The sequence below is a fragment of the Photinus pyralis genome, unplaced genomic scaffold (assembly GCF_008802855.1).
Source record: "Photinus pyralis isolate 1611_PpyrPB1 unplaced genomic scaffold, Ppyr1.3 Ppyr1.4_LG6, whole genome shotgun sequence".
Classification (NCBI taxonomy): Eukaryota; Metazoa; Arthropoda; class Insecta; order Coleoptera; family Lampyridae; genus Photinus; species Photinus pyralis.
This window is the reverse complement of record NW_022170663.1, coordinates 23,720,773-23,745,556: the sequence shown is the minus strand read 5'-3', so window position 1 is coordinate 23,745,556 and position 24,784 is coordinate 23,720,773. Positions and strand designations below refer to the sequence as shown.

The window sequence follows — 24,784 nt, the reverse complement described above, 5'->3', positions numbered from 1 at the left end:
GCCCTTAAAGCACCGATAGAACAGAGAAAAGTATATCGACGCATTGAGTACTCTCCTACTTGTTAAATTGTCAGTCTGTATAATAGCGTTCTTTCGGTAACTATTTTCGCAAAACCCTGTCCTATGCCTATATCAATTATTTTTACTCCATTCCCCACAAAAATGATACCTACCCTACCAATGGGGTCTTTAAAAAGATTTGCGCTGCTGAATACTGAATTTGAAAACATTTCGGTATTGCTATGGCGTGAAGCCCACTTCGAACTGCGCTAAAATCCGTGTTGTTCTTCTTACCGATTCGTTGTTTTGTCCGTGCAGTGCAGTACAGTGACACAATGTTAAAGACGCACTGAAATGGAAGAAAACTGAAAAAGACGCTCGTTAGGCATCTAGGTCAAATACATTTCTCAATGCCGGTATCACAGTATTGTATATACTGTATGTACAATCCCGTAGCCAGGTGGAGCTATTCTCCTGGAGGCCTAGAAAGTGGTTTTGTTAGACTATCTAGTTTCAAGTTCAATGTACTATGTGTAAAACATTGCAAGTAAAAATAAACCTGCAAAAGTTCTGTAGGTATATTTACTGATCTTATCAATGACAACCCAAATACTTAATAGCTTATTTACGCTGACAAATGGTATAGGTATATATTTAAATAACGATCTGTACTAATATTAACTTAAGATATATTTAGGCAAGTTTGCTTTGGATAAAACCAACAAGTTTATCGCATCCAATTTGATTGGCTTCCACATAGTATGGAAGCTGCTGCATTCTGTTAAACCAAGCGGAAAGGCGAGGGTTTTTATTTTGCGCGATCGGTACGAAAGGTGCGATGGAAGAGACTCCTGAAACAATCGCAAAATCGGCAATTGTGAGCGAGTCGCCAGCAACGTAGTCGTGGCCTTCCAAAAATGATTCCAGAAAATCGTAGGTATCGCGAACATCGTCGCATTTGTCTTGGGGAATCGAAGTTGCGCCTTGGCGAATTATTGGTCTCTGTACAGAGAATCGAGTTACTTTCGTCTATACCTATCAACGGAGATGAAACGTTACCACAATTGCCCCCATCCTAGTTTGCACCATTGAAGCATTGAAAAACAATCGCTGATCGACTGTGCCTTTCTTTTGCAGATCCTTGGGATAGAACGAATCGTCCTTTGCGTACTTGCTTGCAAGATAAATATTGATGGCGTGACTATCCCAAAGGCAATATCCGTTATCGTTCAGGGTCGGGACGGTATGTTGTGGATTCATCTGGAAAGCAACAACTTTCAAGGCTAAGGTCATTTTGCTCTACACTTTTACCTTCAGAAACTCGGGTGACAAATGTTCCCCTGTCATAAGATTGACAGGGTGCATATCCAATTCTAATCCAATTGCTTTGGCGGTCAACAATACGGAACGAACCGGCGCACTTACTTCGCTGTAATACAACTTCGGTGCCATTATTTTAGCTTTGTTAATTTGTTCACTCGGCGAAAGTCAGACGGTAACTAACAACTTCCTTCGTTAACTCAACCGGTTTTATAAATAATCTGACCACTGAATGTACCAATCACCGCTTTGTATCTCGTGACCCCTATTACTTTTGGTCCAATTTAAATTGCTACCTAGAGAGGTATCTATCGTTCATTATCGTCGACACAGTATTGAGTATAGGTCCAAGTGAAAAAATCCCACTCTACACTACACTACATATCACACCTTATCAATAAATAAATAAAAAAAATTTTTTTTACTATGAATATTCTGGTTTAGCGTTTTTCACCATTGAAAATAGGGTCCTGTTTGTCCAGTGATTCGTTATCTCAATTTCGTCATCGACGTTAAAATTTATTTTTTTTATATTAGTTTTGCAATCATTTCTGACAACCGTCGATTCCATTAAATTATTTTATGCGCCATTATAGACAATTTATTCTCTAATTAATTCTGAAGGGCAATTAACAAAATTATAAATATTTAAACATTTCGCTTGCGAATGAATATGGTTACTATCCTACTGGTATGGTCCACCAAATGGGCAAATACCAAACTCGTAGGCAGTATAGTTACGGGGTTTGTATGTTCCATGTTAATTATATGCGTAACATTAATAAATACAAATAAAACAAGTACATACTTTAAAAACGGAAATTTAATCAAAATAAATCGCAATCGCAGAATACATCTAGAAAATGGTAGTTCACCGCGAGTACAAATAGGTTGGGAAAAAAGAACTGACCAGGAAAAAAACCAGCCAACAAATTAATGTTAAACTTTATAGTAAAATTAGTTGTTTGTAATGGCATGAATGCATGTTATGATGGTTGTCAAGTAAATTAAGTCGAATTATAGACTCCACTAAAATTCCTAAAGAATTAATATTTGACACACATAACATAAAATAACAATCATGAAAACATTACATTAAATTCACATAAGTTTGTATAATAATAATAATATTTAATTATGAGAAAGTGTGAATTACACATAGGTACACTCGTCAAAAGAAATGGAAAATTACCTTTTTTAACATTAATAATAATAGTATATAACAGACAATATAACAAACAATAAACAGTAGCATTCATGCAAAAGAAAGGAAATATTCTGCAAGAAATTCAATTATAACTAAACAATGTTTCCAAATACAGCACCATCCACGAAAATATTTCATTGAATATCATCCCTAAGAGAACATACTGTATCTATAAATATAAACATAGACATATGAGAATAAGATCAAAACACGTAAAGTTGTCATGAATTCATACAGGGGACTGGCAGGTAAAACCTGCGCTACGAACAAAGGGTGACTTGTCTAACTATAGCGATATTGTAAAGGTGTAAACTGGAAAACAACATATTTACGTAGAAAAATCTTGCCGTATCTTTGTGCGTTTCATTATGAGTATGATCAGCATCCGTTATTATTCGTCTGTGTGGCTCAGTGGTAGAACATTGGGCTACATAGCCAAGAGGTCGGGTGTTCGAACCTGGGTTAAGGTGAATTTTTCATCTGTGGCAGAGATGGGAATTTCCTTAGATCAGTTTCGAGCTTTCTGCCGGCTACCTACTCCGAATTAAGTTTTCCTGCAGTTTTCCTAATTCGTAAGGTAAATATCGGAGTGGTATAGAACAACTTAAGACCTGCAGAGGCACCTCTAAAAATTATTATGCCGGTCACTCTGTAATAAAGCCTGTTGAGGGCCTGGAACAAGAGAGGGACAATAAATAAATAAATAATTGTAAAAGAGCAATTATTTGTATTTGTAATGCGCTATAAATGACAATACTTTAATGCATCTGTAGAATGCCGGTAATTTGGCAAATAAGCTAACACATCATATAATTACCTACTGTATATGGATGTCATAAACGAAAGACAAAACAGAAATATACACAATGAACACAATAAAATTACAACTGCTTTTAACCAAAGCACACATACATCCGTCCAAATTTTTCTTTTATTAAGCAAATCGTAGACGAAAAATAATAAGAATTATGAACAAATACATTTTTAAGAGAATTGTCTTTGAAATAACAATAATAATAACAATTAATCACGAACTTATTTTAATTCCCTATCTACGCCTCAAGCGTAGACTGCAGATTAGGCCGGTTAAATGAAGACCTTGCACTCACGTAGATTCCACAACGAAATGGCCTTTGTCTGGTACATCGGGTGTCTTAATGAGAAACTGGTGTTGACAACGCGCAATTAACGTGGATGTAAAGTATGTAATTAAAACGTACTCGAAAACCCCCAAAGAAGGCGCATGCAACCCTTCGATCAGAAACATTAACATACCTCTACTTATTAAGAGTGTTATTAGAAAATACTGATACGGCCATGATGGACAAGTTGCTTCAACTTCGAATGGTAACGCACGACGAAATGGTTAAGAAAATGGCAGCCCAGCGACGCCGGAAGTATGGGTCAGAGGGGGCGAGTCGCCCCCTCAGTTTTTACACAAGGGGGACCGCACCCCCTCTAAGAGTGAGTAGATAAATCACTCAAAAGCGACTAACACGTCTTCTACTGCAGCAAAACTGCGGAAAGGCGGAAAATTTTTGAATATATTTAATTTTTTATACTAGCTTTTCTTTACAATGCTCCATAGTGTAATAAATAGAAACAAAATTTTTGTAACTTTTGTAGTTCTTCATTATTTTTTAAATAAAATAATGATCTATGGCTATGGTTTTCTCAATCGAGTCAAGTACCTCTGAGTTGCTCAGTTGCATATAACTAGACATCCTCCGACACATTTTTAAATTTTTTTCAACACTTTTCTTTCAAAAAAACATTATTTGATTGATTAAATAAACAGGTTTCAGCGTCACATAAAAAACCCACTGCTTTGCATTAATTCGTACACACTTTTGCATGAGAGGGCCCTTTGAGACTCCATGGTCGCTGATTTTTGCCCCCCCCCCCCAACCGTTATTCACTTCCGACGTCACTGTGGCAGCCACTTACATATGCGCAATCCCTATGAATCCCAATTATAGTCTCCACGTGAGAGACAACAAACTAAGTCGAGATCACGCAAAAACTGGTGAATCGCCACAAACAATACTTCAAACTATTGCAATTACATCTTCATGAAAATTTCTGCGATACACGAAAATGCTCTTAAACGTGCTGATCAACAAGTGCCACCAGAAAAAGGAAGTGACAATCTCATAAGCCCAACCACGGCCGAAATGAAAAGGATCAATGACCATCTACCACGTACGGAATATGATGCGCAATGTAGATGTTATGTACCTACGTGAATCCCAAACAAAAATTACAGTAACCGTTAACTAAATAGGTTTTACGTAGGTACTTAACTGTTACAGACTGAACAAATGAGAAGACACTGTAAATATTATTTGTCGCGTATTCGGAGGAAGTACAATTTGTATCTTAGAGGTACCGTAGAACTCTCTTTCGCTTTAATCAAAATCAATTACGCTAACTTTTGCAATGATCCCCACGTCGATACTGCAATCGTGACTTGCCCCATATCTATAGTTGGCAACTGAACACAAATGAACTTTTACGTTGCATAATCCACTGGCATAACCAGAAATCCTAATCGGGGGAGGGGGGGGGGGGGCTGGAGCAGCCCGGTCATTATCATCGGATCATAGCGTTTTGACAAGCCATGCATTAACGCTACCTACTTCCAACCAAAAATCGCCCAGTCGACGGCGCTCATCTTGTGTGCCGTGTCCATAATCTTCCGTACGTTCTCCTCTTAGGTCGATTCAAAATCCATCAAGCGAATCGAATTAAATTGCCGATACAGAGCGATCCCCTGCATGGAACTACTATATTCATACGTACTAGACAAATTTTTTCCATAACTCGGTCGATGTTTCGCAGCTCGAATGTGAACAAAAACTGATCGATCACAAAGCATTATTAACCTCAGTTTTGTTTTTCCTCGCTTTTTTCGTCGCTTCAACTTCGTCGGAATTGATGGATACTGAGTCGACGTAAATTGGAGCTACCTCAGTTACTATGTGCTTTCGTGCTCCAAATATGCCTGTACAACAAAATTTCCAATCAGAAAAGTCCTCTCGACCCTTCAAATTGAAAAATGCGGTTTGACGGCGATGACATGGTGGGATTCAACAACTAATTATGTAAAAATTTACTGCAATATCTATTCAGAGTACCCACTCAATTTACTTGAAACTGACCATACTTTCAGAGTAGATGATGCAGGAATAACACGATAGTGCAAATATAACGCAGAAAACCCGAAATTCTACGATATTCCGTTGTCGACATCTGGATCGATTTACAAAAGGCACCCGAACAGTCGACAGTTAGTGATCAATTGAGAATAAAAAATGCGTTAAAGTAAATCTCCCATAAGCGCTGTATAGATACTGCTGCCAAAGGGAGGTGGCCATTTAGTATTATCATAACGATCAAAAGTTCTCCACCCCGAAAGGGAAATGGAGTCTCGTGAAGACTTTCTACAGATACTGTGACTGTCTGCTGGGCCGGGTGAATTACCGGAACGTCCTATAGCATTTTCCGATATATGTGTTGCCTAGACATCAGGTGATTACAAAACGCCTAAATAGAAGTTCACTGCAGGACATAAGTTCATTGATTGGAACTTCAGTAGAGCCATTGAATTTATTAAATTCAATGGTAGAGCATTGCAAATCGCAAAAAATGCGAGAGGTATTTGTCTTGTCTTAAAAGTAAATTGCGATTTTCCCACTGTGTAGAGTACTCCATAGAAACCAATTCAGACAATTAAAATAAGACTTCACACTCAATTAAAATTCTTTTCATTCTTGTTTTGGCATCCACAAATTGAGATTTGAGTACCTACTTTAATAAATTACCCTCAAGTTAATGTCGCTATATTATGTTTTTGTTTGCCAAAGACACACCACTTTACGATCTATAATTTTCCGCCACATTTTATGTGTACCGAGGCCCATTGTATAAAAATAAGTAGGTAAATTCTTTCTGTAAGCTAATTTAAACTGCACCTAAAAATAGTTTAACGCCAAAAACGTAAAGAATCCGAAATATTTGGCCGTTGCCGCGTCAGATGCGTTAGTTTGATCAAAAAACGAAAACATGGGAGGAAAAAGACCAAAATTCATTTCTCTCGTTAAGTATCGCAGCGGCAATCCGCTTTATTTATATACACGTAATGTTTCGGTCAATTCTCATCACATAACTGAGCGTCATCATTACGAATTACCACATGAAGGCCGATAGAACAATCAACTCGAAATATCGAACAAAAAGTATCAGTCTGAAACCGTCATTTGCGAGAAAGTATAGGCGCGGTAGCTTTATTATTCGCATAAATTTGCGTGATTAGCAATGGTACTTAAGCTTTTTTATGACGACGTGTGTCCGACTAGTCGTGCCGTACTTTTGACTGTGAGAGCATTGGACTTGGCAATTGACCTGCAGGAAGTGAATTTTTTTAGTAAGGAACAAAACTCAGAATTAATTAAGGTAAGTGCTTTTGCTTATAGACTTTTCGCAGTTAACGATTTGTGCAGTTAAATCCTTTGGAGAGGCTTCCAACTTTAGTTGATGATGAATTAGTAATAAGCGACGGACACGCGATTTGCGCGTATCTTGTAGCAAAATTTGGATCTAACTCGAACTTATACCCCCAAGAATTAAACAAGCGAGCGGTGGTTGACGAGAAATTATATTTTAATTCCAACGTGCTTCTTCCACGACTAGATCATTTACTGGTGAGTGCCTCTGGTGTCTTCCAAAACTTACGCGCGTTGTTTCAGTTTCCGATATTGTTATTTGGTGTCAAAGAAATACCGAAGGAGAAACTGTACGCGTTGAAAGAAGGGTATCAAATTTTGGACACGTTCCTCGAACGGGGGCCATTTTTATTGGGAGAAACAGTTACAATTGCAGATTTCTGTTGTGTGTCATCAATTAGTACATCCAGTATACTGTTACCGGTATCTTCAGAGATGTACCCTACACTGTTTAAGTGGTATCAAAAGTGCAAAGCCCTACCATACTATGATAAGGCCAATGGGGTTGGGTTAAATAAAGCCGACACTCTCATCCAAAATAAACTTGGAGGCGCTTACTGCAAGATAATTAGTTGAGGGCAAATATTGCGCTACTGCAATGCTTATGGGTTTTTTTACTTATTTATGCATGAATTATGGGCATGTTCCGTGTGTGGTGAACGGGAAAACGTGCGTCACTCATAATAATTTATGTCTATGAGGATGTGCATTACTTACACGCTGTTTTTTTGTGTACCTACTACATTCAAAATGTCGATATCTGTGTCTCATTAAACGCCTGAAGGGCAAGCAATTTTTGTTTAATTCCCAACTCGATGCAGGGAAGGGTTAAAAGTATACCTGCGGAGATTGAGATAATCAATAAACGGTAGGTTGCCGTGGTAACGCTATTATATTTTAAACCAACAGAGACAAAAAAGCTCAATTATGGAAAACTGAAACGGGCAGACGTGTCAATTTGCAAGCAAACGCCCCAATCACTGAATGAAAGACAAATACTGTCGACCAGAAAAAGTAAAACATGGCCTGTTCTATAACTTTCTTTCAAACCAACACTTGAATATAAGTATTTCTATCACATACATAAGCGCCATAAGTCCAGAAATCTGTCTTTCATATTAGTCAAGTGATATTTTGACACTAAATCAACAGAATTCGCAAAAGTCGAGTGCACGGAGAATCTAAAACCTTTCTATGTCTAAAAATCGTCCCTGATTTGTTCCAAAATCCACAAGACTAGGGATCTGGTCTGGAAATCAACAACTGTCAACAGGTGCCGACACGTGAGAAGGCGAAAGATCACGCATCCCTACTATTCATATTCTATTAATTGCACCTATTAGTGCGCCACTGAGCTGCTCCTGCACACCCAAAATTAGTCATCTGCGCATAGTTTTTAGATGTGATAATTCCTTTACTTGCTTAATCTGATTTGTACAACTTAATTTCCACAGTCTTGATTATTTCACTTTTTTACTTCTCCCTAAAACATTAATATGACTCGGATTCATTTCTTGTGTGAACCTTGCTCACCAACAAAATGATAGCTTTTGTAATTTTGAGATAACTTCTTCCAGTTATTCCAGCAATGAGACCGCAATGGAAATGGAATGTTTCAATAAAAGGTTGTTGCCACCTTTGATTCTTCTTCTAAATGTTTCCTGCTTGGTTATCATGCAGCTATTTTCAACGGAATATCAGACGACCCAATCACCCTTTGTGAGTACCGTCCTCCGACAATCTGTTCTTCTTTTTGAGATATAAGGAATAATTTATATCCGATCACGATAAGGAGCCGAGAGGGAGGCTATGGTTGGTAGAAATTAATTCCTTTCGTTGAAACCTTTCATTAGAGTACCATGAAGGATAAAATCAGTCCCCCCCCCCCCCCCCCTAACTCATCTTTTTGATAAGGAGGTCTGAAAGTAAGTTGGTAGAAAACTATTCCTTTTGCTGGAGAACTTTAATTGCCATATCATGAAAGATTTAAAATTAATTTCTACCCCTCCGTTCTCCCCCCGTCACCTACTGATTCTCGGAAAAGAGTCCACAGGAAAGTATTTTTTTTTGTAGAAATCAATCTTTTATTAGAATACCGTGAAGGATGCGTAGTAAGTACGTGTGTTCACCTCCCCTTCCCCCTCCCATTTTCAAAAACTTTACTTGATACCACTAAACGTATATGCGTATGGCAAATTCTGAGATTAGTTGGTTTGTCGCATGTATAAGTTGTGCACGTCCAAAAACAGCCTCCCAGGAAATAATTCATGGGGACCTCCACGGGGTATTCTATTCTATTCGCAGGGGAGCCCGACCGGGCAGCACTTAGGCACACCAGAGGCCCATTGTGCCTACCCCCTTTCTTCGCAACTGAGTTCAGAGCCCGTTCCTCTCAATGAAGGATAGGACCCTGTTTAGCCTAAGTTGCTTCACCCTCCTCGGTTCCAGGTATCTGTCTCCAAGGAGTTGATATCTGTCCCTGATCAAAGCGTCACAGTGACAGACCACATGCTCGGTAGTTTCATCTGCCTCGCCACAGAACCTGCACGTGGACTTTTCCGCGAGCCCAATGTTATGCAGGTGATAGTTGACCATCCAGTGTCCCGTAAGGACACCGGTGATCTTCCTAATCTGGCTTCTATTCAGTTTTAGAAGCTTAGAAGACCCCCATTTGCCAAGGGGCCCTGTTAGAAAGGCCTTGGACTGCCGGAGTCCGGTTACTTGTTGCCACTGAGCCTGGAATTGACTGGTCAACCAATCTTTAATCCTGGCCCTAACAACGGAAGGAGCAATCCCTAGGGTACGCTCGGGCCCGACGAAGACCCCACCACTGCCTTCGCGAGCCAACTCGTCCGCCCTTTCGTTGCCCCCTATTCCGCAGTGCGCTGGCACCCAAATCAAGCTTACCCTATTAGACTCACCTAATCTATCTAGGGTTCGCCTGCAATCAAGCGCCGTAGCTGATCGGAACCTGTCTACCGACAGGGCCCTCAACGCCGCCTGACTATCACTGCATATGTATATATGCTTGTTACGGTAACCTCTACGGAGGTTTTCCTGTGCACAGGTCATGATGGCTAACATCTCTGCCTGAAACACGGTGCTATGCTGACCAAGGGAGACGCTGACGCTGGCTCTCGGTCGATCACCATATATACCCATGCCCGTTCCCCTTTCTGTTTGGGACCCGTCTGTAAACCACACGAGCCCCTCAGGTTTGAGGAACGGGCAATCCGAGTTCAGCCACTGCTCCCTATCCGGGAGAATGACTTTATAACGCTTTGGTCTTAGCAAGATAGCCCGGATCACGTCCCTCCTTGCGAGGAGGGGATCGGTCCTGAGGGTTTCCTCCCAGATCCGCCCGTGCCCAAGGCTGCCTCGATCCTTCCATTCATCCCAATCGTTTAGCCGTATGGAAGCTTTCCGAGCCTCTGCCTCCACAGCTAAGTGTAAAGGCTCTAGTCCCAGAAGTGCCTCCATGGCCAAGGTTGGCGTGGTTTTTAGGGCTCCAGTGACTCCCAGACAGGCGAGTCGCTGGACCTTTCCTAGCTGCTTCCTGTAGGTTACCCTGCGCATGGCAGGCCACCATACAAGTGCACCATACAGTATTATTGGCCTTATCACTGCAGTGTAAAGCCAGTATACCAGTCGAGGGTTCAAGCCCCATGTACAACCAAAAGCCCTTCTACCTCCAAGGGTATAGGCCTACATATTGTAAAAAAATTTCAGGATTCCCCTAAAAGTAGCTCAAATACCGCAGAAGTGGCCAGACGGACGGACGGACAAAACGCAAAACAATAGCACATTTTTTTTTAATTTTTAAAAAATGTCCGCACATACGGCAAGCCTTTTTGGTGCTGCGACAAAGGCATATTTTCCTCAAAATAAGAATGTCATTTTTTAGAAACTAAACGTTCAACTGACAGAGAAATCCATGACAAGATAAACAAAGGTAAGTTCTAATGCGAGAAACTGCCGGAATTCTCTTTTTTGAGATTTAATATAAGATTTACGGTATATAAAAAGTGAAGTACCAATATAAATTTGATGTCACAAACTAAAACCAAACCCATTGACCAACTTATTGATTATGTTTGTGACGCATCCTATGACTTGATTTCATGTACTCTATAGTTCAGTGCATTATCTCAACATAACCTCAAATTCTGCTAATGACTGCATCCAATTTAGTACAAAAACAAATTCCCTTGGGGTAGTTTTATCCAGAAGCGTCCTTTCGATCTGCTGTTGGCTGTTCTCCATTCCTGATTAAATTCAACTCAACATCAATAACGGGGTTAAATTCAAAATCAGGCAGATAACGTTTGGGTTGATTGGTGATCGCCGGTTATCTTTAAGGGTAAGTAAATTTTACCGTATTACTCCATTATCCTAATTTAGCAGTTAAGTTAACAACTGATGGGCCATCCTCTGAGTCTTTTTGTTTAAATTTTGATTCTCATGTATAGGTAAAGTATACAAATAATATCCGTGCATGATGTCATATCGTACTCGACGACCGCGTTCTCGAACCCCTCCTCGAATGCATGCCGCTGAAGTTGCCTCCAGCGTGCGGGGCTCCGGAGGTTTTCGAGGAGATATAGATAATCGTCGCGAGCAAAGAAGACCGCTCGAGCGTAACAACGACATGAAAAAAAGCCATTGGGAGCCGCGGGTTCAGCGTAGCCGAAGTCCGCGACCGAAGGGAACCGCACGTAGGAGCTCCAGTTCCGATAGGAAGCACGTTCGTTTCTCTAGATTCTCAGACGAGGGACAGGCGCACTTCGAGCAGCCAAAGGCACCCGCGGTAATTGAAAAGCCGACAGCCTTCCCTCCGGAAATGACTCGCTCTTGGCAGCAGCCTCCTGTGAAGTTCTCGCCGCCGCCGAGATTTCCTCCGAGCGATTTTAACACCGAACATTTTAGAGGAGCGGAGAAAGGTTTCACGTCGGCCCCGAAACAGTCGTGGGGTAAGGACGTTATGGTTGTCATGGATGATCACGATGAGGAGGACTTTGGCTTGCCGGTTAATTCGACGAAAGGGGTTGTAGGGCAAAGTGTTGCGAGTGCAAGATCTATGAGTCAGTCAGGTGCGTTTTTTGAGCTTGTAGGTGTTGAAACAGCCTTGACTGAAGGCCATTCAAAGTCTGCTCCAATGATCGTTATATAAGATAGTATTCGCTTTTAAGGTACCAGATTAGATTGACACAAAAGTACTACCAAATTATGAAATCAAACTTCCTACTTTTGTGTTTTAAGAAAATTGACCATCAGTTCTACAGTAGATCTAACGATGTTTTATGGTATTAAGTGTAAGAACCACTTAGAAGTATATGGAACGAATTCCTGTTGCAAGTACTAAGCTTCATAGCCGAGCCGCCTATTATTACCCCAGGTGCTCATTTTTAACGAGGCCCTGTCGCCTTCATGAAAAAGATCATTATATCTTAAATTTGCATGTCTTATTCAGTTGAGTGGGGATAAAACTATTGACCAATGGTGATTTGTTCTGGATTGTTTGACAGCAATTTTTTGGAAAGGTTTTTTGATATTTTAATACACTTTGTTTCTTGCGTCAAAAGAATTTCTTTTGGATACAACAATTTTGGATCATTTGATCGACAAATATTGATCAAATTGTTATTGATATTGAGTTTCAGGAGTTACCTACTTGAGCCATAGATTAAAAAAACAATTTTAATCTATGCTTGAGCTGAAAAGATTTTGGGCAGAACGCGCCTGCGCAGGTGTGCGGGTGGTAGTATTTGTGCTAGCTACCCATTTTTGAACAAGGCCTAAAACGCGTGTTTTTTCCATTATCATTATTATCAATATTAAATAAATGTAATTTTCCCTACAACTTTCAGGAGGAGCAAAATCTGAGTCAAATTATTAAGCAGATTTTCATCAACGAAAATTGTGTTGGAAGAGCTCTTCTGATGGTAGAACATTTTCAACTGAAAGAATAAAAAAATGCTGCCTTTAAATGTTCCCGACTAGGAGGATAAAACAAGCAAACTTTGGAGTACATACACATTTTGTTTGAATGGTCTTTAGGTAGAAAGTTCAAACTATAATGTGTTGTGGATTATGGATGGACCTATTGAAGCCACTTACTTTTCGTCACTTTAGTTGTTTCAGTTTATTTTACAAAAATCAAAAACAAATAAAATGCGGCAGTGGAAACTCTCATAAATATTTAATTTAAATATTAAATAATGAAAATATCCCTGTGATTGTCTTTCTGTAAAGTGTGGGTTCCTGTCCTTAGTCTATCGTCTTCTCATCACATTTCAAAAATAACTCATCACTGTAAACACAAGCTCTGAAATATACATTGATCTCCATTGGGATGTAACTACCTTCCAAACTAACCCCACAGTGTGCATTGGTGTCGGTGGTAACTTACTCAGATGGCTGATCACTGACTATTTCAGAATTTTTGTTTCACAGGCGAATCGCCTACCTGCCACTGCCGCAACCCCTATTGAACTTGCTCTTGTTTGCCAGATGGACCGATACAAGCAGAGGAAGGTTAAGAAACGTAGAATCAGATCTCATAAGCAACAGGCTAGAAGCAATGCGCGTAAAGGAAAGAGGCGTAAGGAAATACTAATTATTGAATACTTAAGACATCGTTTTCGGCGTAAACTGATTTTGTTTCAGTCTTATATACACTGTGTCTGAGATAAGGAGGGTATGGGCATTCTAGAGACGGTAAGAGAAACAAATTTGGTTTAATGGAAGAAAAGTTGCGTATTTAAAGATCTAAGGAGGTCTTGGAAATCCCCGAAATATTTTTTGATTTTTGAAATTATTTTTTTCTGGTGTTGATATTTAACGAAACGTTGGATTAAAATATTACAACTCCACTTTAAAGAGTATGCTGTGGAGAAGTGTCATTGGTTTTGCTCTAGGTCAAATATTAACGCTGGGAATAAATAGTTCGTAAAATCGAAAAATCCGATTTTTTTCAAAATATTTCAAAAACCAAAACAATTTTCAGGGGTTTCTAAACGCTATCTTCTTAGACCTTTCGTTGTGCAACTTTTCTCCCATTTTAACAAATTTATGTCACTTATCCCTTCTAGAATGCCTATAGTGGCCCTCCCTATCTCTTACACACTGTATAGTAGAATGTTGTGTGTTTGAGTGTTTGGTTGAGACGTGTATCTCAGCTGTTTTTAAACATAGAGACCTGTGGTTTTCGCGACCCTGGTCACTTTTTTGTGAAACTTTTAATACCACAAACAGAATCAAGCTAGCTACGTTGGTTCTGAGATACAGGGTGAAAACGAAAAGTTTGACTTTTTGGGATTTTATCATATTTTAGTACCCATATAAGAAAAAAAAAGGTAAAAACTGCTTGTAGATATTTTTACTTAAAAACCAGTGGCGTAGTAAAAAAAATTTTGGACCACCGTTTTTGAGATTTGGTCGCAAGTTGGTATTTTTCAAATGTAACACTCTGTATATCTTATGTTATAGCTAATGTTTTGAGTTCTTTTTTCTGATTACATTGATGTATTACAACCTTTGTTTTTTTATACTGTGTCCGAGATAAGGATGTCTGTCATGAGGATACTGAAACCATGGAAGATACGGCAATGGTCCAGTTAGAAAAAAAGATGCGCTATTAAATAGTTATTATCATACTTTAAAGAAAGCCAGAAAATTACGATTATATTCGAAGATATGTCAGAAAACCGAGATTTGCCGATTTCGTTTTTATTCTTTCTGATGATATTTGAACAGGTACAAAAAAAGAAAAATCACAGTCTCATTCCCACTTCTTGAGTCACTTGTTAGACACTGTTGAGATTTTCACTACAACGTTTTATTTCGGAGATATCATCAACTTTATATTTTTATATACAGTATGTACCTTTTTTACGGGCTATATAAGAAAATAAAGTTGATGATTTCTCCAAAACGAAACGTTATATTGAGCAATCTCTCAACAGGGCTCAAAAAGTGGCAATGAGAAAGTGTTTCTTATTTTGTTTGTGTCTGTTCAATTCAAATAACATCAGAAAAAAATTTAAAAACGTCGCAAATGTTGGTTTTTCTGACACATCTTTAGAAGTAATCGGAATTTTCTGGTTTTCTTTAAAGAATGATAACCCTTCAATTGCGCATATTTCTCTCAATTTGACCATCATATATTCTGTGGTTTCTGAGATCCTCCTGATAGACATCCTTATCTTGGACACTGTATTGTACAGTGATATTTATTTAGAAATAGACAGTGATTTATGTCTATTGTTTTTGCCTGTCTACTTTTAAAAGACAAAGTCCCTTTTGAAGGGCACCCAATTTGATTCCTATAACTTTTTGAAACAAATGAACATCTGGTTGTCATATTAATTAGTTTGAATATTTTTGCTTTGGCTTAACAGAATATAAATCACTTACGCTCCTTAAACTGTTACCGGCACAATATCAACCTTTTCTTCATTTGAATACATCGCACACGAAAATAAAAATACGGAAGCGAAAGCAACAATATTTAAATTAATTAATGTGACAGCCAAATTGCTTTGTTTTAAGAAATTTGTCATTTAAAAGTCGACATAGGGAAAACAATACACATAAATCCCTATGTCGACTTCTTAATAAATACCAATGTATATTATATATTATCTTTTTAAATTTTTGAAATGACGTGTTTCTACGGTCAACCATTTTTATTGATTGGTATCGGCAACAAAACGAAATCTCCTTGAATTCATGGTCTACTGTTTAAAAGCAGTAAAAAATGAGGTTTTTATTTTTGGTTTATGGCTAAAATATAAAAAAATGTATAGGTTTGTTAGACATGAATGTAATCGGGAAAAAGAATGCAAAAATTGACGTTAAGATATACAGGGTGTTGCATTTAAAAAATACCAATTTTGGGTCAAATCAGATACGGTGGTCCAAAAATGTTTTTTGACTACGCTACTGGATTTTACGTAAAAATATCTAAACCAGGCATTTTTTACCTTTTTTCTATGTTGTATGGGCAATAAGATATGATAACATCCCAAAAAGTTAAACTTTTTGTTTTCACCCTGTATCTCAAAAATAAACGTAGATAGATTGATTCTGTTTGTGGTGTTAAAAGCTTCACAAAACACAAGGTCGCGAAAACCGCAAGTATGTATCTTTAAAAACAGCCGAGATACAGTGCAGTCTCGACCAAAATAGGACACACGGTACATTTTATTTTTGAAAAGACCAAATTTTATGTTCCAAAAGATTCATTATGCTTCCCCTAAGATGATGTTTCAAATAGGCTTGCCCTAAGTTCCCTCCCCTGTCTCCGACTGTCAATACAGACATAAAACTTGTAATTTACTTTTGGTGATATTGCAAATCTAGGATTTTACGTAAGTAAAACTCTTAAACTTGGGCCTGTTGAAATTGCAAGCACTGAATAGGTTGATCCAACTTAAGTGTGGCGGAAGTCCTGGTGGAGGACCGCACAATTTTCAATGAAATTGTCTTTGTTTTCGTATCCTGCAAATTTCAAACATACGACTTGAAGCACGGTGATGTACTGGTAGCAGGACAGCAGTTCTCATTTGCACTTGTCGCCTTGGTGAACTTACAGGTCGCTATTGTTGCAATCAAGAAATATGAATCCATCATGGTTGAAAAGATCCCGATATAGAATATCTCTCAAGACCTAGTAAATTCATTTTGAAAAAACAACAGAAGAAGGCTCAGGTTCGGATGGTGAGTGCAGACGAAAAGGAGAAAAGAGGTCCCACAAATTCACCTCACTGTTGTCACCATTCAACCATCCCTTACAAATGAAGAATGTCATTTAAATTAACGATGGAGGAATCGTCCACAGGAGCACATAGTCGCTAACGTCGCTAGGTAATAAAGTTCAATTACGTGCTTTATTTAATTACAAATAATTAACAATAAATTTATGTCAAAATGAATCAATTTATAACAATTACTTCGGCGTAGAAATTGGAACTGACCCGAAACACAATTCGATTTGCTTATATTGCAAAAAATTCTTTCTATAATGTTCTCGAGTGCTCAACGACGCTTCAGAATGTTCTAGAACACACACGTCATGTTTCTATGCAAAATTGCGTCACATCCGCCTTCGTTGTTTATCGCCGATGACTAATATTTCATGGCGCCTCGGTGACTATCGGGATTGCTGGAATATTCGCCATAATACGAAATGACAGTAAAAGAAAACCCATAAAGCACCACAACCCATTCTGAACATAACAATAGAACGACCAGGCATAGAAGAGCTCTGATAACCCGAGTGTTACCTTAACGGAATTTTCTTAAATAGCGAACGTGGAAGAAGAAGAGTAGAAGAAAGAAGGGCAAGGCCAAAGATCGAGTTCAATTCCTATCAAATAACGCTTCCTAATAAAAAGGGGTTAGGAATAAATGAAGTGGATTAAGAAAATGACCGCCCCCCTACTGTTTAGATGATAGACCATAGTTTTTAGAAACTCTGCTCAACAAAAAACTGGGGAAAGAAACCTGGACAAAGAAGAGATGGCTGATTCTGCAGACGAAAACGTGAAGGATTTACAGCAGGGTACAGCCGCTTTCACTCTCGCTTTCACTCTTACACAGAATTTTCTCAGGAAAAATGGAAGGCGAAAGGGGGAAAGAGTATGGTCGAAGATTTGAAAGAAATCAGGAGGATACAAATTGGGTTGAAATCAAGAATATTGTAATAGTTACTCTCATTTTCTTGAAAATATCCTGGTTAGTATCACTCGCACCTTCTCATCCTGCAAAACCCTAGAACTCAATCCTGATATCCATATTCTTTGACAGCCACCCTAAACAAAACACAAGCTGAAGAAGAGACTACACGGCTGGGCGCGCAAACTCAAGAATATGGGGGTTACTCCCAGAGTGCAGTTGACGAAGGACCCTAACTCCTGAACTCAATTGCTAAGTATTTAGATGATGGGCCCTTTGACACCCTCCCAGAAAGAAGTAATCTCATGACCAATTAAAGAAAATCTTGAACACGGAACAAAAGAAAGGACTCCTCGAAAGTAATCTACCGACATCCCCAACCAACCACATCAAACAAGTGAAGCAAGTATTTCCGTCGATCAATTCGGTCCTAAAGATTGCCGAACAACTGAAACATCAAAGGAAACTTCTGTCGAAGAATTGAAATGACCCCAGCAAACGGATGTACCGATTCAACACATTGGTAAAGATGATGGGCTCTACAACTGAAGAATTGGAGGTTGGCGTTTGCCATGTGCATGGCTCCGGCCTCGCAAGGTTCGAGTGGTTGTGGATAAGGTTGATCCTGCAAGTAGGCATATGCTTGTCTCAAAGATTAAGCCATGCATGTCTCAGTACATACCAAAATAAGGTGAAACCGCAAAAGGCTTTTTATCAATTATGGTTCATTACCAACATTCACTTGGATAATTGTGGTAATTCTGGCAGAACTACGACCAGAGACGGAAGGCGTTGTCGCGTTCTCGTCGACACAGAATAACTTTATGCCGATCGCAAGCTGATGCAAATGTCTACCTTACCAACTTTCGATAGTGAGTTATGCACCTACCTACCATGGTTGCAACGGGGAATCCGGGGCGCAAATTATCCACTCCTGGCACGAGGATGTAGTGACGAAAAATAAGGATCCGGGGCCCGTGAACGGAATGAGCACACTTTTAAATTCTTTAACGAGGATCAATTGTAGGGCAAGTCTGGTGCTAGCAGCCGCGGTAATTCCAGCTCCAATACCGTATATTAAAGTTGTTGCAGTTAAAAATCTCGTAGTCGAAATTGTGTCTTTGACCGCCGGTTGCACCCCAGGACGTCCAGCCGGTACAACGGACTCGTCTACGGGGTGTCACGGCGGGGGCCTGCAACGTTACTTTGAACAAATTAAAGTGCGTAAAGCAAGCTCACTTTCGCTGGCATGGAATAGTCGAAGGACCTCTGTTCTATTTTGTTGGGATTTTGTGGAACGACAGACGGAGGTAATGATCAATGGGTGCGGGTGGGGGCATTCGTATTGCAACGTCAGACGCAAGATGGACTTAAGCCAAAGCATTTGCGAAAACGCGTTCATCTATCAAGAACGAAAGTTAGAAGTTGGAAGGCGATCAGGTACCGCCCTAGTTCTAACCATACAGCATGCCAGCTAGCGATCCGCCGAAGCTACTTCTATGACTCGGCGGGCAGCGTCCGAGAAACTGGTCGGGACTTAAGTGCTAAGAGCCCTCTACAATAATTTACTAGCCAAACCAACAGCACCGACCAGTTGAAGAAGGTTTTGTTCAAATCATGACGGACTTACGGTTCTCTATTCCTTGATCACATTTCCCTCTATTGATTGAGTTGAAAACATTGGGGAACAAGCGGGACATTGAAGATGATGGTCGTCCTCAATCGACTTAGCTTGCTCTATTGGGCGTTTTGATCAAATCGACGAGTGGGCGTGGCTAAGTCGATCCAATCCAAACAAATGCTTAAGCTTCTTGGACACATTTTGAAAAGCTCAATTTCCTCCTCTCCGCACAGTACCCCACGAGTACCCACCTTCAAATAAACAAACTTGTACGAGTCTTTTGAGTTCATGTGATACAAAAGAATTTAATCGTAACTAACAGTAGGTAAGTGCTGTTCTGCTCTTTTACATTTGGTGAATGAGGAACTTCAAAATGAAAGGTTTCAACTTCTTTTTCCATCTGGTTCTAAATGGCATGGTAAAACATTTTGCTTTAGAAGACTTTGTCAGCGAATTTTCACTCTCTTGCTGCTTTTTCAATCTTGTCATATTTACCCAATGACACTGTGTGGATTTGGCACCTTATAGTACAGTACTATACTGTCTAATAAAATATGGAACTTTCTGGAAGTGGCATACACTGTGTTCAAGATAAGAATTTCTATCTTGAGGGTCTCGAAAACCATAGAAGATACGACGATGGTTAAATTAGGGAAAGGAGTTCCGAAGAAATACCAAAAAAACCGGGACTTGCCGATTTCGTTTTTATTTTTTTTTTCATGTTATTTGAACAGATTCAAACAATTAAAAAAACACTTTCTCATTGCCGCTTTTTGAGCTCTACAAGGCACCGTTCAGAGATTTTCAATACAACGTTTCGCTTCCAAGAAATCATCATCAACTTTATTTTTTTTTGTGGCCCGTAAAAAAAGTACACACTGTATTGAGTACATCGATGTACGGCACACACAAAAAAAGTTGAAAACTGTTTGGTTTCAACAGGATGGTGCATCTGCGCTCAACGTCCTAATCCTGCGAGAATACCTATCAGACAAATTTTCTATTTTCCAGGGAATTTGTCCGATAGGTACGGTTAGGGCGTTGTGCGCGGGTACAACATCTTGTTGAAACCAACAGTTTCTAACTTTTGTTTTTTTTTTGTGTGTCGTACATCGTTGTACCTATTCTTAATAAAAAATGGCAGCTCAATACAGGGTGTATTTTTTTTTACGGGTCAGAAAATAAAGTTGGTGAAGATTTCTCCAAAGCGAAACTTTGTATTCAAAATCTCAGTTTGTCTTGTAGAGCTCAAAAAGTGTTCTTTATTTTTCTGTATCTGCTCAAAAATAATAAAACAAAATCTGCAAATGTAGGTTTTTAACTGTTTATTTGCGCAACTTTTTCCTAATTTGACCATGGTCTTGTCTACTATGCTTTCGGAAATCCCCATGATCGACATCCTTATCTTGGACACGGTGTATATGCACTGTTGTCAAACTGATCCGAAAGTGAATGTAGACCAGGATCAACCTGCTGACTGGTATTTATGAAATGGAGACTGTGGTACTGCAAGGTGATTGGACATTACTTTTAACCAGCCAACAGTTGGAAGTTACCATCAGAAGTAAACCTTCTGTTCTTCTGTAGGGTGCAAATTTGCAAGTTTCTGCAGGCCTAAGTTTATTTGTTTCTATACTACTTGTAAGACGATCACTGGACGAGTTATACGATTTTGAATTAACTTTGGTCAAACTTGTCGGGACCACCCCACTTATTACCCTTGATAATTTTAGGTAAGACTGCTACAGTGGGGCTTCCGTCGCCAGTACAGGTCGCAGCGTCGTTTGACGATGCGAAGGACGGTGTTCAAGGACCGACGATACCCGAATTCAATCCGGAAAACTCCAACCTGAGCTCTCAGGAGTGGATTAAGCTAATCGAAACCAAAGCGAACGAACGCGATTGGAAGCCAGATGAAAAGTTGTACGTTCTCTCATCGCGCCTCGCCGGTTACGCGAGGCAGTGGTACTTAAACACGGGAATCAAGTGCAAAAATTGGAACGAGTTAAAAACGGCGTTTTTCATCGCGTTTCCTTCTGAAAATGACTATTACATGCTACTGAAGAAAATGTTCCTTAGGGTTAAAGAGGAGAGGGAATCTATAACCTCGTACTTCCATCACAAGGTCGCGTTGCTGAACGCGTGCGATATTTACAGTCGTAAGGCCGTTTCGTGCATTGTCGGAGGGCTGCCGAATACCAAGATGAAGGATGACGCCAAACTGCAGAATTTCGACGACCCAGATTTGCTGTACCAATATTTGAGGACGTACTTGGAACCGGTTGTGAATCACGAGGAACCGAAAATTGACATGAAAAACTCGAAGCCGAATTCTAAGAAGCCCGGCACCACTAGTACGTGCCCTTTGTGCAAGAAAAGGGGACACACCGCGTCCGAATGCGACCTCAACACCAAGTTCGACCGTTTGGAACGGGAGGCCCGCAGATTTTCCGAGTTGGCGTCGAAGGGGCTCGTTACGAACAACAACGTGATGCACGGCAGTTTGTCGCAAACTCCCACCTTCAGCAAGTATTTTACCGACGTCGCCATTAACGGTATTCCGTTAAGAGGTTATGTGGACACATCAAGTTTGGCGTCAACAATCCGCGAAGAGAACGCCTCCTATTTGAAGTTGCAGGTCTTCAAATTGAAATCGAGTGTGCTCGGATTTTCTGGACAGCCGGTCTCCACTACTGGAATCATCGAAGTACCGATATGCATCGATCGAGCCATCGCCAACATCAAGCTTCACGTCGTTCCCAACTATGTTCAAGTAATACCGATCGTCATCGGGCAGAATTTTCTTGGGCAGTCGCATGTTGTCTTAATGGAGGAAGGCGACAAGATTAGATTTTATCAAGATGACGGTGGGCGCAGTCGTTTTGACTTCTAATAGGTAACTTCATTTTTTACTTACCCTTTTTAGCACAAATAGATATTGCCCTTGTAGTGTTACTTGTATACAGGCTGCTCCAAGCAAACCTTTACCTAAAAGTAACGTCCATTAATAATTTAAATCTGATAATTTGCATATCAACATAGTTTTTCATGATCTATTGAAAGAAAATATTATCATTATCGTTTTACCGGATGTGGATAGCAACTTTCTTATTTTAAATAGACACCCGTATTTTCGAAATCTACATTAAAATCTACGGAGGTTGATACCACATTTCCCTATACCTAGAATCAAAGGTTTTCAAGTTATTCAAGATTTTTCAAAATTTTTGACGTTTGACTTCTTTAGCGTCCCGGACCTATGGCTCCATTGACTTGAATTTCAAAAAGACTTCCAAAATCAACAATTCTGACGTGATGCCTCATACTTCAGTGTCAGTATTGTTGATTGTGGAAGACTTTGAAATTCAAGTCAATGGGGCCATAGGTCCAGGACGCTAAAGAAAAGCAGTCAAACGTAAAAAATTTTGAAAAATCTTGAATAACTTGAAAACCTTTGATGTTGGGTATAGGGAAATGTGGTATCAAAGGACGTATATTTTTATGTAGATTTAACGTAAAAAATTTTGAAAAATCTTGAATAACTTGAAAACCTTTGATGTTGGGTATAGGGAAATGTGGTATCAAAGGACGTATATTTTTATGTAGATTTATAAAATGTAATACAATATAGGGTGTTCTATTTAAAATAAGAAAGTTGGTATGCCTATTTTCAGATTTAAATTATTAATGAGAGTTTAAATACTTTTAGATAACGGTTTGCGTGAAACAGCCTGTATAGTCTTTTTTGGCTGTCAAATTAGGGTGCTTGATCTTTGTCGTTTGACAAATGATCTTTTAAGGTGGCATCTGTTGTTGAAACCTGCATGCCAATGCCTTCATTATAAGTAGTAAGAGAACATGGTGGAGACGACAGTGCAAATAGGTACGCAGACAGAAGAGGACAAATAAATCCCACAACCAGTGTAAGCACGTCGTAGGTTACCAACAACTGAAAGAGATGCGCCCATATTCCACCACTCTGGATTTCATATTGTAAACGTAGCCCAGATCACTGCATCATTTGGTTCTTATAGAAACATCACTTGGTTCACCGCTACAGAAAAACGCAGAGGCCTGCAGAACCTTGCTTCATGCTGCTACACTGCCTCTGTAATTTCGATGAAAATATGGTTTGTCAAGGGGATGGAGTTTTTGCCTATGGAAGCGTACCTCGGCGCCTAACTGCAAAAAAAGTGTCTTTAATCTCAAACTTATGGAAACATCACTCTGGTCCTCTGTACAGAAAAACTTGAAGAGATGGTGTAGCTGCTTCTCATTGCCTTGGCAACAAAAATGCAAGAAGTTTTGGAACAATTACATGGTTCCTCACTAACCTCATTATTAAAATAAAAAAAGTGTTATCGTCCTTTTTGTTTAACGTCAATTCTGAATTCGTTATTTCAAACAAAAATGGATGAAAAAAGGCGTCTTCTTAGCTGGTTGCAATGGATGAGAACACAAAGAAGATAAACTGCGTCTCTATTTTCTGTCCCGTAATGGCACGTTTATAGGTAGTAAAAAAAATGTATTGTACGTGGGTGTGGAATGCTTCCTTAGAGTGGAGAATGCAGCTACAGTGTGGAGTCACTTTCCTCCAGAAAGAGGTGCACTTCTAGACATTTAGGGGCCCACTTCAATTTCGGCTAGTAAATCAGACAGGACTAATTCAAAAACAAAATTCTAAACATTTTTCTGGACAAACTAAAAGGAGACAAACTGGTACTGGGGGAGGAATTTATTGATCTTGGTATTAACCATTGATTTTGAATGTTGTTATACTAATAAATGTGGACAAAAACTTTTGCTAAATCTGCATTTATTAGTCAAAAGTATATTTCCAAAGATGTTCTGATATTTTCTTTTTGTATTTTTCAGACGACCGCTACCCTGTTTAGGAAGAGTGAAGAGGCGGTGTGTTAGCATAATTTTTTTACTTCTTTCTATGAAGACCGTTTTATTTGACCAAAACTATTCAATTCATCTGACAGTTAATCTATTGTAATATTACTTATATGTAAAATACTAAGTCGTGTATTCCTGTGTAGAAAATATAATCTCTACATAAAGAAATATGGTATAATCATCATTTACAAAATAAGACCTTCCCAGGTACATTACAAAAAAGTGCAGCCATTTTGAAAGGGATAAAATCTGACAACAGGTATGAACCCCTTATTGAGGATGCAGTGGCAAGAGTGGGCATATATTGGATGCAATACCACTTCCTGCGGTCCAAGATCACTGCAGGTTCAAATGTGAAGAGGAATTTCTAGTCCTCTTGCGTATAGAGGCTGTCGCTTTACTACAGCTTGAAGGTGAATTATTGAGGATTCGTTATTGTGGGGTTTATAGACCACTCTGGAAGAGGGAGTGCGATTGGAAATTTCTGTGGAAAAGTGCGAGTTTTTGGGGTAAAAGCGATGTTTTGGGTGAGAAAAATGGGAAAGGTCTTTG

At 39.3% G+C, this 24,784-nt stretch overlaps 3 protein-coding genes across 3 annotated transcripts; 2 read left to right on the top strand and 1 right to left on the bottom strand.

Moving 5' to 3' along the window:
- Positions 1-563: 563 nt before the first annotated feature.
- LOC116174040 (glutathione S-transferase 1-1-like) lies at positions 564-1,559 on the bottom strand. Its single transcript, XM_031491815.1, has 3 exons — positions 1,312-1,559; positions 1,060-1,260; positions 564-1,002 (listed from the first exon to the last, which is right to left on the bottom strand). Exons 1-3 carry the CDS (start codon positions 1,450-1,452, stop codon positions 694-696), a joined length of 651 nt encoding a protein of 216 aa, XP_031347675.1. The 5' UTR covers positions 1,453-1,559; the 3' UTR covers positions 564-693.
- Positions 1,560-6,608: 5,049 nt separating this feature from the next.
- On the top strand, positions 6,609-7,821 carry LOC116174039 (glutathione S-transferase 1-like). Its single transcript, XM_031491814.1, has 3 exons — positions 6,609-6,982; positions 7,030-7,230; positions 7,276-7,821. The coding sequence occupies exons 1-3, from the start codon at positions 6,845-6,847 to the stop codon at positions 7,606-7,608; spliced, it is 672 nt and encodes a 223-aa protein (XP_031347674.1). The 5' UTR covers positions 6,609-6,844; the 3' UTR covers positions 7,609-7,821.
- A 3,363-nt stretch (positions 7,822-11,184) lies between these two features.
- Positions 11,185-24,400, top strand: LOC116173392. The gene is made up of 4 exons (XM_031490837.1): positions 11,185-11,392; positions 11,502-12,122; positions 21,064-22,226; positions 24,206-24,400. Exons 2-3 carry the CDS (start codon positions 11,528-11,530, stop codon positions 22,221-22,223), a joined length of 1,755 nt encoding a protein of 584 aa, XP_031346697.1. The 5' UTR covers positions 11,185-11,392; positions 11,502-11,527; the 3' UTR covers positions 22,224-22,226; positions 24,206-24,400.
- The last annotated feature ends 384 nt before the right edge of the window (positions 24,401-24,784 follow it).